At 36.4% G+C, this 17,368-nt stretch overlaps 1 protein-coding gene across 2 annotated transcripts; it reads left to right on the forward strand.

Moving 5' to 3' along the window:
- The first annotated feature begins 4,088 nt into the window (after positions 1-4,088).
- Positions 4,089-17,322, forward strand: IMPACT (impact RWD domain protein). 2 transcript variants are annotated; one of them, XM_059859450.1, is made up of 11 exons: positions 4,089-4,247; positions 5,071-5,199; positions 5,933-5,985; positions 6,272-6,334; positions 8,382-8,467; positions 10,126-10,254; positions 10,545-10,639; positions 12,927-13,000; positions 14,558-14,648; positions 16,737-16,871; positions 17,117-17,322. In XM_059859450.1, the coding sequence occupies exons 1-11, from the start codon at positions 4,212-4,214 to the stop codon at positions 17,186-17,188; spliced, it is 963 nt and encodes a 320-aa protein (XP_059715433.1). In that variant the 5' UTR covers positions 4,089-4,211; the 3' UTR covers positions 17,189-17,322. The 2 variants fall into 2 exon arrangements, with proteins under 2 accessions (XP_059715433.1, XP_059715441.1); XM_059859458.1 differs by having other exon boundaries at positions 4,108-4,247; positions 5,071-5,210.
- Positions 17,323-17,368: the final 46 nt, after the last annotated feature.

A 17,368-nucleotide genomic window follows, 5' to 3' on the forward strand; every position in this document is an offset into this window, starting at 1 on the left:
TCACTGACTCCTGGGTGTACAGGGCTCTCCTGGCCAGGATCACTACACTTCCCCTGCTTCCATCATCTTCAAAGAGTGTCTATTTTTCACCCATATTTTGCCTCCCTGCACATCCCAGAGTAATGATGTTGCATGCATTTTGGACTTTGAAGTGTGGAAAAGAGAAAGAGAGTATTGCTGATATTGAGGTTTTGTTCTCTTTTGTTTTGTTTTGGTTTTCATGTCATTCCATTTTCAGATAACCTGCTGAAATTAGTGATTCAGAAAGCATGAAACATGGCCCATTTTAGGGCTGAACACACTGGCAAGCAGCCTTGCACAGAACTCACTGAACTGTTTTGTCTGTGATTTTCACAGTATAATATTTTTTATATCATCTCTGTGATGGGACAACCTTCATTGCACTTACATTTTGTGTTCTTCTTCAGACTAGAGCATACTGGTCAAATTTGAGATGCATGACTGGGGAAGAGAGTGCACACAGAGAAATGAAAAGTGGAAATACTAAACTATACGTGATGGGTTGTATGTTTGTTTTCACACAGTAACATGTTGAATGTCTCTGTTTGTTAGCTCACCAGCAGCCCTGAAAATTTGTTCCTTAGCAGCTTTCTTGCAGCCCTGGTGCACTTCCTGAGGAAACTGTTCCCCAACTCTGGAAAGCAGTGCAGTAAGCACTGTACCTTGCTGTATTTCCATGCAGATTTTATTTACTAGGCTGGCAAAACACAGACACAGAAGAAATTAATGTGCTGACACTCTCAGATGGGATTTCTGTGGATCTCTCTGGATTACTGTGTGCAACTGCCAGTGAGTGATCAAAGGAAATGTTCATGTTGTTGTGAACAGCCTGCATTAGGAATTCTAGTAGGAATTCTAATTCTAGGAATTCCTGCAATAGGAATTCAGCAACAGATGCTAGTCTGTTGCTGAAGTTTCTTTCATAATTTGCAGGCAATAACCATATAATGTAGTGAATTTGTGGATGGTGTGAGTTGGATTGCCTCCTGAGCTGAGAAATGCTTTTTGCTGCTCAAAGCAGCACTGAAGGAAGCTCAGGTGGTTTCTTGAAGTATCCTGTAGAAGGGAAAAAAAATCCTATAACAAAGAAAAGTTTCTTTTTGACAAGCCTGTTTTTATCTGAATGCAGGTATGGCAGGAGAAAATGTGAGAATTCACTGCTGGTCCTCTTCTCTCAGGAGGCTCCTAAAACCTGCTAGTAGTTACTTCATAGAAAAGCTTCTGGATTTCTGTAGCTCTACAGAAGGCAACTGTACCCTGCTGTAGCCAGCACAAAAACTGGGTTGTGGCTAAATGAGAAGAAACATTTCCAACCAATGTATTAAATCACCTGTACATATGCTTCTCCTTAGTCTTACCAGACATGTAGTTGTATAACAAGAACTAGGCTTGTTTAATGCACTTTGTTTTTCTTGCGACTGATCCAGTTTGGTTTGGTTTTAGTTCCAAAATGATAAATCAGCTGCATGTGGAGAGTTTATATCTATGAACCATACATCTAATTTATGTCAGTTTAGACCATAATCTAGCAAAATGCATCACTGTGGAACTGAAATCAGCTGAACTACTTTGTCCTCAAATGGATAAATGCTCATTATTGGATGGCTCAATTAAGATTTCTATTACAGAATGAGATTTCTATTGAATGTAGAGTGGAATTGGAGCATTAGAGAAAAAAATTAGTGTTTTGTTGGTAAGTAACTATAGCAAAATGCTCTCCTTGAGGTATTCTTAAGACACTACTGGAATACTCTCAATAGAAGAAAATCCTGCCCAAAATCAGGGTCCAGAACTGAGGGGATTAATTATTAGTACATGACATGACATGACACGACACGACACGACACGACATGACATTGTCTTTATTTCTTCTCAATCTTCCTTTTTTTTTTTGTAAAAGGGGAGTTGAAAATACATCATGTTGTTTGAACTGTTGTATGCAAAATAAAGCAGGGTTATGGATATTTTACTCAAACTTTAATTCTTCTGTATTTCTTAGTTCTGTGATTTTCACTTATTTGTGATTCACTCCTGATTGAATGAATATGATTTGTATCTCATTTAAGCTTTTCATGCTCTAGTATTAGATTCCAGTTGCAGAATTAAATGAGTAATTACCCAGTGCCCTGACAAGACAGAACAAAGAATTTGAATTCAAGGTAGCAATTTGGGCTGCTCCCTGACCTTTAAGCAGCACTGAAGCAAGCTCAGGTGGTTTTTTGAGGTATCCTGGGTTTTCTTTGGCTTAACTGATTTGATTTGAGCTTTAAATGTTTTTCTTTGCTATCTGTGGTTCACAAAGTAGTTTTTGTGAACTGATGGACCAAGGTTAGACTTTGTAACCATTTTAAATATCAAAATTAATGCATTGCTGTGAAGAGTATAATTTTGGGAGATGCATCACCGTAAAGAACAGTGAGGTTCAGTTATATTATTTTAGAATACCCCAAATAGTTTAGAAAACTCCACTGTGCTGTTATCCTTTGTTTGAAAGCTGTGGGTATGTATTTCATATCTGCTTTAGTAGAATGTTTCAGACAGACAAAGACAGTAACTATCTGGTAAATAGTCCTGTGCACCATATCAGGTCAGCTAGTCTGTTATTAATTTAGTATCTCTAAACATGCTGGAGATTCATGAGCCACATTTATCTCCATTTCTATTTACTAAGACTTGTCACAAACATAAATGTCAATGAAAGGAAATTAGCCAGTCCTCTGAAATCTGTCAGAGATGTCTACAGTCCATACAGTTTTTGCAATTTATTCTCTGTCCCTCCTTATCTGGTACAGTTTCTTCCTGGCCCAGCAGCAGATTGCTGAAAGTCTTTCATATAAATGCTTTTAAATGACTTAGAGACAACAATCATAAAAAATGACAATAATATTTTTGAGTTATTTAATAACAAAAAAAGTGTACAGTAATCTAAAGTCACTTGTTCAGCTGAGTGAAAACTAGCAACTTATAAAGCACAAGCATCATACAGAGATTGTTGTCAGAAAGTTTAAGACTTGTCATAGTTCTCTCTTTAGATTTATAAGGCAATTTACAATATATTAGGATGAAAAGATGGAGCACCATCTTTTCTAGGTCCTTATGGATTAAAGCTTTCAGTTATGCTTTGGTCAGAAGGCAATTGCTTAAACAATAAGCTCACTGTCTTGTCTACATTTCTTTCTCTCTCTCTTAAAATTAACTGTAATATGTAACTTTGTCTGATAAAATATGCATTTTTGTCATGTTCTGAGACTGGGTATATTCTTTTTATTATCTTTTCAAAAATAATTAAACCAACTCTGTTTGTGACACTGACAACAAAGATGGTCTTGGATTCATTCTAACTCTGAAATAATTTCTGCAGAACTGCTGTACAATCAGTATTTCTCCATCCACAATATATGTAGTTGATAATACAGTGCTAGTTTTATCCCTACTCAGTACCATCCTGGGTCGGTATTTTTTTTTCCTTTTTTTTGTCTTTTTTTCTTTTCTGTAGGTTGTTAGTTTGTTTTAGTTTTTGTTTTGTCTGTTTCGCCTGATTGCCACAATTATTCTGAACTCTAATCCTGTTCTCCGAATGGGTGCAAATTCTCTAAGTTTTCCAGAAAGGCAAAGTGAAGTTTACCTTGAATTCTTCCCAACTGTGTCAGTATAAAATCACACTGGAAAAAACCAAAAATTACAAAAACTGCAAAAACGGTGAAACCCATGCTTTACATGCAAGGAGATCTTTACTGATCAGTGCCGCCTCTAAAAGAGATGCCTTAAACTTCCCGAGGTTAAACAGAATAAATGGATTTCTAGAACGGTAATGAAAACTGCTTGAAACACCTGTTAATCTTTAAAAGAAATTTTAAAGAAAATTTTGTAGTTATGTCAATCGTTGCATCCCGAGCGCCATAAACGCAAGGTGAAAACGGCTGCATCACTAAAATCCTCAGTGAAACAGATCTGCTTACACACTTTTGTTTAAAAGAAGGATGTAGAGAATACGGGAAAAGTTCCAAGACAGATATAAAGGATGGGCTCCCGCTGTCCCTGCGGCGGAAGGAAGGGCCCGCAGCGTCACCGCCACGGCTGCGCACACGGAGCGGCTGCTCCTGGGCTTTTCCCTGCTTCTCTTTCCCTTCCTCCTGCACCTTCCCGTCCTCCTGCTCCTTCCCTTCCTCCTCCTCCTTCCCTCGGCTCCGATGGCGTCGAGTGACACGGAAAGGGCCCAGCAGCAGGTGAGCGGCGGAGGGGGCCGCGGGGAGAGCGGTGACTTCAGGGGGCTCCTGGTGAGCCCCGGCCCCCGAGCGGCTCCGTGCCCGCTGCGGCGCGCCTGCACCGCCACACTTCGGCTGTTTCTTTCCTAGCTGGAAGGCACTTCCCCGGTTTTTCTTTAGGGGAATTTGCTGAGTATCCGCTCCTCCTCAGGACGAGCTTAGTGCCGAAACCTCGGGGTCGTTCCCCTGCCGGGGTCCGACCCCGCCAGCCCGGAGCAGCGCCCGACTGGGAGCTGCAGGGAACGTATTGGCATCTGCTCCCTGTCACTTTGCTCGCCTTGTCACTGCTGAGATGGCAGGATAATCCAGAGAAATTTAAAAGCTGTTGTGTCTGTGTCAGAACTGAGCAAGGGTTACTTACAAAATCACAGGGTCAGTTAGGTTGGAAAATACCTCTGAGGTCATCGAGTCCAACCTGTGACCGAACACCGCCATGTCAACCTGACCAGGGCACTGAGTGCCACATCCTGTCTGTCCTTAAATACCTCCGGGGAAAGTGACTCCACCACCTCCCTGGGCAGCCCATTCTAATGTCTAATTACCCTTTCTGTGAAGAAATTCTTCCTAAGGTCCAACTTAAACCTCCCCTGGTGCACCTGAAGTCCTGTGAATCAGGACTGGATCCCCAATACTTAAGGCCTTCCAGTGCAGTGAATCTTGTCACATCTGTCAATGAGTTGTAGTAGAGAAAGACTTTAAAAAGATGAAAATATGATTGGCACACAGAGTTGTGTGGATTTTATGGGGGAGGTATTTACTTTCACTTTTTTTTTCATTTTTTTAGATTGATGAAGTTGAAGCCCTTTCATCGATCTATGGTAATGATTGGTGCGTTGTTGATGAAGACGAAAAAATCTATTGCATTAAGATTAGTGACTGTCTGGATCAACCAAAATGGACCCTCTGTTTGCAGGTATAGTGGTGGTAAGAAGTTCAGCATGATTTTTGCAGTTAGACTGATGCAGGTGAAACCCTTTAAATATGGTTTATTATCTACTCAGATGATTAAGAAGCTTTTGGATTGGAGTCTGTGATAAGACTTTTCAGTGATTCTTCATGTAACACATTGGTGTGCTTGTGATATATTCAGTAATTGCATATCCTAGTTCCACACCTAACCAAAGCATTTCAGTGTATTTCACCAAAGACTAATTTCTGAAATACTTTTGCACTGAGGACTTTGTGCCTCAGTGAATCTACTGCAGTTGCATCTGGATTTGCTTTCTGGAAAGTGTTGAGACAAAAGGAACTTTGGATCAACTTAATTGATCCAGCTCCGTACTTTATGTTTTCAGAACTGAAAGCAATAAGTTTACTTAGTGTAAGAAACATGGAAATGTCTACTTAAGGAAATGTGGTACCACTTTTTTAAGTCCAGTAACCATGTGTGCAGCTTCTTTCAGTTTTTTCTGTACTTTATTTTGCATCCTTATAAATTGCTCCGTAAAATATAATTGTATGCATTACCGCTATTGGAGTTTTAGATGCAGATATTCAGTGTTTCTTGTAGTTCTGTAGCAACATACCCAACTGCTTTCTTCATTTGTAACACGAATTGTAGTCCTGGTGCTTGACATCAGAGTCCTTCAGTAAAACTCCTATAGCTGAGGGTAGTGCAATGAATACATATCCTGAATTTCTTTCAGGTGATTTTGCCACCAGGATATCCAACTGCAGAGCCACCTATTTATCAACTAAAGTAGGTGATGTTTTCTTGCAAACATTTTTGTTTGATGAATTGCCACTGTTAATTGTTTTCCTGTAAGTGGGAGTTTAGTTAAAATACTCCTTGAATTAAAGTATATCAACAATGGGGGATGTTTCCAGCAAGGATATTCTATTCTTTATCCTGCTTTTTCCAACATGTTTGCAGCTGGAATCTTGATGGTTGGCAAAGTTATATTTTCAAGGTGTTCATCACATTTATTTGGGAATGTTGGAAGCAGCATATAGCACAGTTTTCATTGCATTTCTTTTCATTCTAGTGCCCCTTGGCTTCGAGGACAAGATTATACGGAACTAGCAAATAGCTTGGAAGAAATATATTTGTAAGTTTGAGATGGTGGAATATAGTAAAAGGAGACAATGTATTTTCAGTTTCTATCTGTTCTGCACTTGAATGTTAAAACACAGGATGTGAAAACATTTGGTTGTCTTGGAGCATAAGTGGCATATCAGTTTTTCTTAAAAGTTAAGGGATACGTAGGTTTTAAAATAAACACATGCAGAATCTCTTGAACGGAATCTAGAACATTGTGGACTGTTTATTATCACAGTGTGCAGCTAACACGTATTACAGGGCATAATGGATGCATGAGAATAAACAGCATTTAGAAATACTCAAATTACATGATTTTGAATTGCTGTGAAAGTGGGGTGGAAAATGTAGTAATTTTATATGGTTTATTTATTTCTTTTAGATCCTAGAGATTATATAAAATAAATCAAATTAACACATAAGGAAGCACAATCATGCCCAGACGGTGAGATCTGGCCATCTTGCATAAGAAATGGTTTTTAATGCCATAAGGAAGAGTTCACTTATAAGGGTTTTTTATTTTTATTAACTGGGTTTCTTAGTTAATTAAGCAACAGATCATTTAAGCAAGTAAAATTTAATTTGAAGTGTTAAAAATGCACAGGGATTTTAAGTGAGGAGTTCTGTGTGATCATATTCACCACAGTTGTTCAGTGGAGCAAAAAGGACAGAGGTTGTCCTTGATGCTGTCCAGATTCAAAGGATTTGATGGAGTCTCTACCACAGGAGGAGTTGCTGGTTCCTTTTTTGTTCCCCCCTGTGCAATCCTGTAGGCTGTCAAATTGTGCTGGTTCAGCTCCCTTCTCTCTATATCAGCTGCTGGTCAGAGTCCTCGCTGGTCTGCTCTCACTTCTGTTTGTTCAGCAGGAAGTGAAAGTGTTTGTACCTTAGGCCATATACGTACTTTAGATCATTTTAATCGGTTTAAAAACCAGGAGTAATCACTGATGTGCACAGTATTTGTGAAAACCTTTTATCTGTTCAATGGCTAAATGATTGTCAGACGAACAGAGATACTCTGCATCATTTATATTGTGTTTGACCAGGTTTCTAGTCCCTAGGGATCTAAGTTGTGTAGTTCTGCAGTCTAAACCAACATGAACTACACTGTCAATTGCTATGGAAAAAATGGATATTCATAAATCACAAGTCTGTTTTAGGAGACACAAAGTAATTTACAACTATTCAGAGACTAATTGGGTGATAGTTGAACAAATTACTGTTTACTTTTGTAAAATGGGGAAATTTTATTCCTCTTCTAGTCTCTCTCCATCACTAAAAAAAACGTATTCAGATGTTAAAGCAGTGCTTCTGTACAATAAGCTGTGTGAAATCAGGGTGTTGAGTTGTTCTGGAGTCAGTCTGGATTTTGAAGTGAGAGATACAAATTCATAAAATCCTTATTTTTTCTTGAATATTTTTTCTTAAAATATGTATGCTTATTTGAATTTGATTGTTTCCAGCAGTAGTGCTATATACATTAAGTAGAGTTTAAATATATAATTTTGTTACTTACCTGGTGCCCAGATGGTGGCAGTAAGAATAAAATTCATGAGAAACAGTGAGATATCTACAGCCCTAAATCTTTAGTTTTGTTTCTTAGACAAACATGCACAGTTCATAGCCATTTTAACAATTTGAAATGTGTTTTGAGTTGTTTGGATCCTGCTGCACATAAAGGAAGCGTTTATTAACTCCTAACATACATATATATATCAAGTTCATCCCATCCTCCCTCAGTACCTCAATACACACCTGTGCCCCCTGAGTGAAGCCTCCTAGGCCTAAATCTTTATCTCCCTGTCCTACAGCACTGCCTATTACCCAAACTGCAGTGTTTCATTCCAATGCTCTACTGACCTACTATCACAATCCACTGATAAGTTTTTCATACCATGAGCTACTGAGACAGAACTTTACACAAGCCTGCTTAAGCTCTTTATCTCACTAGCTTATATTCAATTTCTGTGTGTCTGAAATCTGTATATTATTTTATGTACTTTCCAAGTGAAATTTGCAAAAGTGATTCTTCATTTACCATGACCTTTTACTTCCAGACAGAACCTTGGTGAAAGTATACTGTATTTATGGGTGGAGAAGATACGAGAAGTTCTGGTAGAAAAGGCACAGTCTTCAGATCCAGGTACTTCAGAAAATATGTGGGGCTTTTATTTTCCTCCTTCTTCCATTGCAAAGTAAGATTTCAGTACAAGTTAGTTTAGGCCCACTTTTGAATTTGATCTAAATATCAGAGAATAGTCTCCTAAAAGGACACTGCCACTATAAAACAATAAGCCCTCCTGTGTCAGGGCTTATTGTTTTATAGTGGCAGTGTCCTCTTTTAAAAAGCAGTAGGGAGAAGAAGGTGGGGGTGACCTCTGAACTGGAACAATGTCCACAGTTCTCTCGGGCATGGAATTATTTGCTTGAAAGAACAGTGCTGCCCACAGGTACATTATGCACTGCCCTCCATTCTTCAAAGGATTATTCATACCAGTAATTCATACCAGTAATTAATTTCTGGTGTTGAGTACACTGTTGGAGGATTGGGATTCAAGAGTAGATAACTTCAGTGGACTGTGCAGACAAATGACCAAGTATTCCATCATTTTACTTTTCTGTCCTTTCATTCATTTTACTATATTGGGATGAGAAGTACATCATCAGTAGAGCTGCAGTGATTCTTCTGCTGTTATTCGTACAGTTTGCGTAAATTCACAGTTGTTGTTTCAAAAAATGGTGGGAGGTTTTGTGCAATAAAATGCTAAACTGCTATGAAATGTGTGAGTGATATGTGCATGCACTGTGGTAAAAGGAAACAGAGCTAGTTTTCTCTGTCAGGGGTGTTATCTTTGTCCTGTGAGAAATAAAAGTCTGAAGAAAAAAGAAACTCATTTTCAGTGTGGTTTCATGGTAAGGTCTAGTGTTAGTCTTTCAATAAACTGTGCATTTTGTTGCTGCATCACAGACATTGGAGAAGTCATTCTTCACTGCTGCGACTAAAAGTGGACACTGAGAAGTGAAAATTTTACTGACAATATTGGAAGTTCGGGTATTTTGGCCACAACCTTATGGCTTCCATTTTTGAACATGCTTTATTACCCCTCTGGTTTTTTATGAAAAATACATATATTATAAGCCTACATCATAAGTACATCATAGCCCTCTAAATAGGAACGAAACTGTGATATATTAATTTGTCTCTAAATCCAGATGTGTACCTTTGTTATTGACTGTTATTTTTTGGACATTCTGTGAATGAAGGAAAACAGGATTTTTGGAATCCTGGAATACTTGAGAGAGAATGTTGAGAGAGATGTTTAAAATCTAATAATTTTTTATCTAATAATTTTATACCCTCATGAAGTAGCATTGAGCAAGAGCTCTACGTTTTGCCCCAAATGACCAGTAAATTTCTGGAGTTTTTGTGAAATATCAGATTAATTTGATCCCTAAATTCAGATTAAAGGTAGCATTTTGAATGTTTAATGGAAATAGTAAACATTATTGTTCCTTTTTTTCCTTAGAAATACTGTTACTTAGTATTGAAACAGAAGGTCTTATGGAAGGATCCCATAGTATGAGTATTTTATTTTTAATTCTCAGGAATTTTTAACTTAATACTGGGCTGAGTAGTTTTGGGTTTCGTTGTAATTAACGTTACTGTTCTGCATTTAATAATTTTTAATGTCAAACTGTTTTGAACTGAGAAGATAGAGACTTGAGAAAAAGAGTTTGAAATTTTGTTTTGCTTGTCTTGCAAAAAGTGTGTAATAAATTCTACTACTTGTATCTTAATAGAACCAGATATTAAGAAAACCACTGAAGAAGTTGATGAAGATGATGGAGATGATTTTCTCCTAGACTATCAGCCCACTCAGGAGGATCAAACTGAAATGTTGAATTACATGGTATCTGAAAGTCAGGAAGGTAAAAAATACGCTCTTGTTAATTCTGTTGAAATAATTTAAATGAGACCTGAACATTCTGGTTTTCTACTCAGCTTTAGAATAAAATTAGTGACAATAGAATTACAATAACATTTAATAACAGTCATTCAAAAAGGCAATATACTTTTGGTGGGTTTGAACTTTATTTTCTGCATTTCACTTTAATAAGTCCCTTTTCTTAAAGTTTAGACACTCTTTTCTTTTGTAGCCCCATGCGTTGTTTCTGTCCTTTTAAAAGAAAAGAAACACTCCCTTGTTTGTGACCCCTAGATGAAGAACTGCCCCCCATACATCATGGAAACCCAATCACAGATCGAAGGAGCACTTTCCAGGCACATTTGGCTCCAGTGGTGACAACCAGACAAGTTAGTAGAGATCAATTCTTCTCTTTTTGCCTGTACTTTGAGCTTGACAAAGTATTACTGGAATATTTGGGATTTGCCAGATCCGTTGGTCTGTCTGTGCATCTTTCTGTGCTAGTACTGTCTGAGTAGTCATTGGTTTCTCACTTTTACTTTTTACTTCTGTTCCTGCTATTCTTTACCACTATGTGCATTAGGTGGAGGAGAGTAAGAACACTGTCATTTGATTTCTGGATGTTGGCAAGTTTATCATAAGATTTTTGGAAGTTACCGAGTCTATCATGTGTTAGCTGGAAAAGCTAACACATAAAAGGAGTTTATATATGCTTTCCCTCCTTCAGAAAGGAATTTCAGGAAGGAATTTTGTTGAAAAACACACTTGGGTTGTGCATAAGTAAATCTTTATCATGACCTAATTGAGAGGGTTTTGGAGCTTCTTTTGTACATTACTTTCCATCTGTTACCATCAGCCTCCTTTGATCATCCCTTTTTAGTAGGGAACTTACTGTTCTTTTCTTAAGTCAGAGTTAAACCTTGAGAGGATTTTTCTCTTTCTTTTTATGCAATTTTAGGGTTTTTTAAAAGAATTTTTGGTAAGGGATCTTGTCAAGTGCTTCTTGAAGTTCCATGTAAACTAGGTTGACTACGTACTCAGTGGCTATTAAAACACACTGACAGGTTGACAGTGTTTATAGGCTGATTTCTCTATACAAAAGCTGTAATGCTTGAAGCCATCTCTGTTTTGTTTTGTTTTGTTTTTCTTCCCCCTCAATAATTTGCCTAATATGGACATAAGCATTGGTCTCTAAATCCCAGCATCCCTTCTGGAGCACTTTGGTCTTTCAAGTTCACATACGCTGTACATTCATGGAGTTTTGTGTGTGTAGGAACAATCTTACTCACAAATCATGATAAAAGGGTGGGAGTATTTTAAAATGAAAATGATACATTAAGCCAACGATTCCCATTTTTTCCCTTTCTAAAGTAACGGAGTTCATATATATATATATATATATATATATATATATATATATATATATATATATATGTGTGTGTGTGTGTGTGTGTGTGTGTGTGTGTATATGTCTTAAAGGCTCACTTAAAGAGGATACAGCTGTAACACAAAAATTCATCTTTAAAGTACGTTTCCAGGAACCTGGTAGCTGGGAAGTAAGTAATGTCAAAGGTGATGATCATTTCATATGAATTGTCCTTAAAGTGACTGTATTGAAACTTATTGTTTTAACATACTGTCCATGTTTATGAAAGTGTATTAAGTAATATGAGTTGTCTTCCTTCAGTGTTTAAAGTAAGGAGAAGATAGATGTCTGAAGCAATATTCTCCATTAATAATAGGATTTTTTTCATTGAGATATCTTTTATTTGAGGTGATTTTTGTCAGTCAGATTTCTTCAAGAAGAATTGGAAATAGCACAGTATAGCTAGGGCAGATATTCAATACATCTGTTGATTACTCCTCTGAGACATTTGCTTTGTATGGAAGGCAATTTACTTGTCAGGCATGTTTTCTCAAGCTTTCTCAACTTCAGTAATGTTTTGTATTATGTACTAAAATGATGTCTTAATCAAAAGCTCTTCTTTTTGCTAGACCATTGGAAAGGGTTGAACAATTGCCAGCTTGTTTACTTAGCTGATATTGGTAAATGTTTTGAATTTGGTACTTCTTAAGGGCAAAGAGATCAGAGACATGATGGGAATATCTGTTTTCTGGGATATACTGACACTTTCAGACTCCTAATAGGATGTTTTTTTGTTTTTATTGTTCTTTCTCTGAAGTGGAAACTGAAAAAAAGCATGTTTGAGGGAAAAAGAAAAACTTGAAATGTAGTAGGGCTTTCTAAACATCATATTTTTGTGAAATAAGTAAAGCAGTGTGTAGTGGGAATATGTATATTGTGTTCTATTCCAGCTTAACTTTATTATTAAAAAAAGTAAGCAGGTGCAGTTGATACTGAATACTGACTAAAAATATTTTCTGGATCTTACTGTCTCTTGTTTAATAAAGGAATTTGACACTTCTACAGTTTGAGCAATAATATGAATGTACACAATGTAGAAATTCAAGAGACAAGCTGTTTTCAGTATCCCAGGAAAATTGTTTAAAACAATACTGAGAAGCTGCTTCTTGAGTTATCACACCAAACATTTTGTGTCAAAGCATAAAATTGTTTCATTGTAATATTAGGGAGATAGTTGTTTAGCAGTGATATTAAGAGGGATGTATGAAACCCCTGTTATAAAAGGAACGTTTTTCTGTTGTTTTTTATAGGTTAAAAGAGTTCTTGAAAAATTATATGAGAACAAGAAAATTGCAAGTGCTACCCACAACATATATGCATACAGGTAAGATACAAATAGTGATTTTTCATTTTTCTTTTTGGTGTTCTTTCACAAATGCGTGCAGAACATGAGAAAGAAATTCCTTCCTATTAAATTCCTTACTATTAAAAGAAATTTCTTGCTTTAGGCAGTAGGTTTCTTATTTGTATGGTTGGTGTTGCAGGTGTTATTTTGAATTTGAGGTCAAAAAAGTAGAACATACTTAGGAAGGAAATAAGATAATGAAGCAGCATTAGGAATAGAAAAAAGAAGTGGATTTGAACATGTGTTAGTATACTTTTGTAGTATGTCTGAGCATGGAAATGCTACATCATCCTGAGCTAAATGTGTTTTATTTGGGTGAAGTAACTTCTTTTTCCCCCCCAACCTTATATTTAGAAATAGCTGAAAACGTTCAGTTGAAATAAGAGTCGAATCAGAAAGCCTGATGCAGACATCTGGCATATGAAGTTTCAGCTGAAATACAAGAAACTTCAGGGATTATGAGAAACAGGTAAAAATGAGTTTAGCAGTCACCTGCCTCTGGCAACTTTTGTAAACATAACTTATGTGAAATTAATAGGTCTCAGTCCAGTGTAGGTTGTTTCCAACCAGTGTAGGTTTTCTGAGGAATGTAAGTGACAGTAAAAGGGAGGAACTGTAGGAACCAGTCATCTAAAAAACCATGCACAGGTACTTATCCATTCATGCCCATCCTGCTGTGATCCTGATGAAACATGAAATGAGAACAAGTGAAAGCTTGTTTTACCAAAAAGTAGAAGCTTCTACCTAAGTAAAAAGTTTCTGTGAAGAGGGTGTTCTCACAGATGATGATCTGGTTTCCTTCACTCATATTATCCAAATCCACTGTAAAAAAAAAAAAAAGAAAAAAAAGGAACAGGCACATGCTTACTGTTTCCTCTTTGTCATCTAGTACTAGAAGCCTCTTTCTTATTGTGTCACCTGTAACTAAGTTCAGAAGTTAGGAAATAAATTGGTAACAAACCAACTTACTGGTCACTAGACCTCTGAGCTTGATTTGAGGAAAATTAGGCTTGGGCAGCTGTCTTCTTTATGAAACAATACACCCAAAAGTTTACTGCAATGTCCCCTGAGGAGGGAGGTGACATGGAGAATCCAAGGGCAAATTTCAGTCATAGTTTCATGTTGCTGCTGAAATACAGACATAATTAATTATTAATAATATTTTTGTCCAAGTTCTTCTTCTAGGGGTATGCCATTATTTGAATCTGTCTCTGGTAGAGTTGGTTTCAGCTTGATGCAATTATTAGGCTAAAAATCTGGGTATTTTTCTGGGTTTTTCTGGACTTTAAACTGGTAATGACTGGAGTTTACCTGAAGTAGCTAAAGTCTGTGTAAAAGCTTCTCAAAACTTGTTCTACGATACAGATAAACATTTGTGGTTTACCCTATACCTCATCCTGTTTTCCTGTAAATATGTGTAAGAGAGAATTAGAATTGATGCACGTGTATGAAAGATATGAGACTTAATAATGTAGAAATATTTGTTGATTGACATTTTTTAATCCATTTTATGTTTGGGTTTTTTTTCATTTTTAGAATATACTGTGAAGATAAGCAGACGTTCTTACAGGATTGTGAAGATGATGGAGAGACAGCAGCAGGTGGACGTCTTCTCCATCTTATGCAGGTTGTAGAAATTAATCTTTGACTTTGAGAGATCTTGAGTTTATATTGATTTTAAAAATCACTATAATTTAAATAAGCTTGTAGAAGATTATTTTGATTTTTGCTCTGCTAGCAGGCAGCCAGATGATTGCTTTCTCAAGATGAAAGGAAAAACACAGACCGTAGCACTTTTAAGTCTCGGATCATAGAAACAAGTGATGTTTCATAGGTGGCAGTAATAGTTTGAATGGGTTAAAAGAAGTTTTATATGCTGTGCTCTCTGTGTGGTGTAAGGCACAGAAGATGAATAGCTGACTGTCACAATATAACAGCTGACCTGTGCACAACCTTTCATGTGGTTCCCTTGTGCAGGCGTAATAAAAAGACACCAATATATGAACTTGCAGAGTAGAGCTTCAAATACAAAAGGAGTGAAGAAGCTAAGTTGTTTTGATAATTTAGTCTGTTTTGTTGTGCTGTTTCCTGTTCTGGGCCCATAGCCCTCATACTCACATTTATTTTAGTTTTCAAGTGTTGAAATAAGATTTGGCAAAGGTGCTACTAAATGTGAGTGAGATGAGATTGATAAATTTTGGTTCATGATGCAAGCCCTAGTAAAACCATAATTAAAGTAGCACAAGTACATGAGACAACTGTGTGCATCTTAATGCTGTGCCTCAAGTCACTGCTCACACAAGCTGTGTGAGCAGACAAAATATTTATTTTTATTTTAGATTGATGTTCCCTTCACAACAGGAGTTTTATTTTCCTGTCCTTTTCTTGCTTGAATATTCTTTTGCTTAATATGTTGCACTCTTATTCCTGGAAACTCTTCTTCCCCCACCCATGTTTCCTTTTATTTTTTTTTCTGAAAAAAAATACAGTTGATGGAAACATTTTGACGTTTTTAATTTTGAACTTTTCAAACTTCTAAAATAACTCAAACCAAGGGAAGGTTAAATAAATGAACAAACTTATGTTATGTAATATATGCAAGTATATGTGCTAAGTGTGAAGACATTATTATTTTGAAAATAATGTAAAGATACAATTTGGCAGTTACTGTTTGGCAGTTACTCAGTTTGTTCTGAGATTATCAGCTTTTTATCAGCATGTTAGTACACACTTTTGAAAGTTGTCTAGGCTCTTAATAGTCCATAAAGATCTAATTTAGAACATGACATGAATGTCACTTTCAGATGTGAGTGTGTGTAAATTATGAGGATCATCGTTCTCCATCTGTAATCCTAGTTACTGGGAATATTTCCATTCTGGAAGAATAGCAAGATAAAAATAGGAAAAGTTCAATTTTCAGCCATAGGAAAAGATTAAAGTAGTTTATGGGCTGATTTCTGGATGTTCGTAGATCTTGTAGTTTTTTTGTTTTAAGCTCTTATGACATATGGGTATGAAAATTAGGTAATTTAAAACATTTTTTGTTGCTGAATTTATAGAGTTTTTTGTTGTTGTTGTTGTTGCTGTTTTGGGGGTTTATTTTGTTTTTTGTTTTTTTTTAATAGAAATTAATCTTGTTTCAGATCAGGCCAGCATTTCAAAATAGCACTTTCTGGTTACAAGAAACTGTATTTTGGATTAATACCATCTTGTTTACTGCCAGGAGTTGTTGTACATATACTTTATAGCTAATACATAAATGTAGAGTAGAAAATTCCTGTCACAGAACATGGCCCTACTCCTTTTCATTTTAAAATTCTAGGAATATTTCTGTTCTCACAAACAATGATTGACTCTTCTGAAAGTATTGTTCAAATTAGTCAGATATCTTGTTTTTTTCTCCCTAACAGAGATGAATGATGGTTGTTAACATGCACGTATTAACAGCACTAGCTTAAAGTATTTTAGTATATCCATGTGTATAACGCCTGTGGCCTGACTGTTAGTAGCCTCATCCACCATCACTTCAACACTCTGAATAGACAATCAGCTTAGTGACAGAGTAATAATTGATCATACTAAAGAATAATAAATGTTACTCAGTAATTTTTAAAAATAAAAGATAGTTGATGTTTTCTGTGTTTCAAATTGGTGTCAGCAGTAAACCAGGTTCAACCAAAAGATAACAACCTTTATTGCTTTTTATTATTCACAGATTTTGAACGTCCACAATGTGTTAGTTGTGGTGTCCCGCTGGTATGGAGGTATTCTCTTGGGACCAGATCGTTTCAAGCATATAAACAATTGTGCAAGAAATGTGCTTGTAGAGTACGACTATGTTCCATCCACGGTACGTCTCCTCCCTCCAGAATGGAGGCATTTGCATGTGAACTTGTGGGACTTTCCACTGTTTGATGAAGCCAGAAGAAAAGTAATAGAACTTTGTGCATGGATAAACATGTTCAAATTTTCATAAATCTCTGTGAACTGGGAATACTGTTCATATTAAAAATAATTCTCATGGGTAACCTTGGGAGAATACTTGTGTTTACAGGAATGTTTTTAAAATTTTGCAATGCGTGTTTTTCATTTCAGGAAGAATCATCTAGACAAGCTGGAAAGAGCAAAAAGATAAGGAAGGACAACAAAAAGAAAACAGAACACTAATTTATTTTTTAAAAACTTTAAAATACTTTTTTGCACATATTTATACAAAAAACCCTGGACCTTATTGCTTTATCTTATAGAATGGACATGTTGTATTCAGAAGAGAATTCAGTAAAGCTGTAGATATATTTTCACCTTGTTTTGTGATTTCTTCTTCTGTTCTGAAGTAGAGCTTAGACA

This window comes from Haemorhous mexicanus, chromosome 1 (assembly GCF_027477595.1).
Source record: "Haemorhous mexicanus isolate bHaeMex1 chromosome 1, bHaeMex1.pri, whole genome shotgun sequence".
In the NCBI taxonomy this organism is placed as follows: domain Eukaryota; kingdom Metazoa; phylum Chordata; class Aves; order Passeriformes; family Fringillidae; genus Haemorhous; species Haemorhous mexicanus.

What these genes read in the sequence shown, in the direction of transcription:
- IMPACT (XM_059859450.1), top strand. Translation starts at nt 4,212, where the DNA reads ATGGCGTCGAGTGACACGGAAAGGGCCCAGCAGCAG. An exon ending in CCACCTATTTATCAACTAAA is followed by an intron (nt 5,986 to 6,271) that starts GTAGGTGATGTT and finishes TTTTCATTCTAG; the next exon opens with TGCCCCTTGGCTTCGAGGAC. An exon ending in GGTATCTGAAAGTCAGGAAG is followed by an intron (nt 10,255 to 10,544) that starts GTAAAAAATACG and finishes TGTGACCCCTAG; the next exon opens with ATGAAGAACTGCCCCCCATA.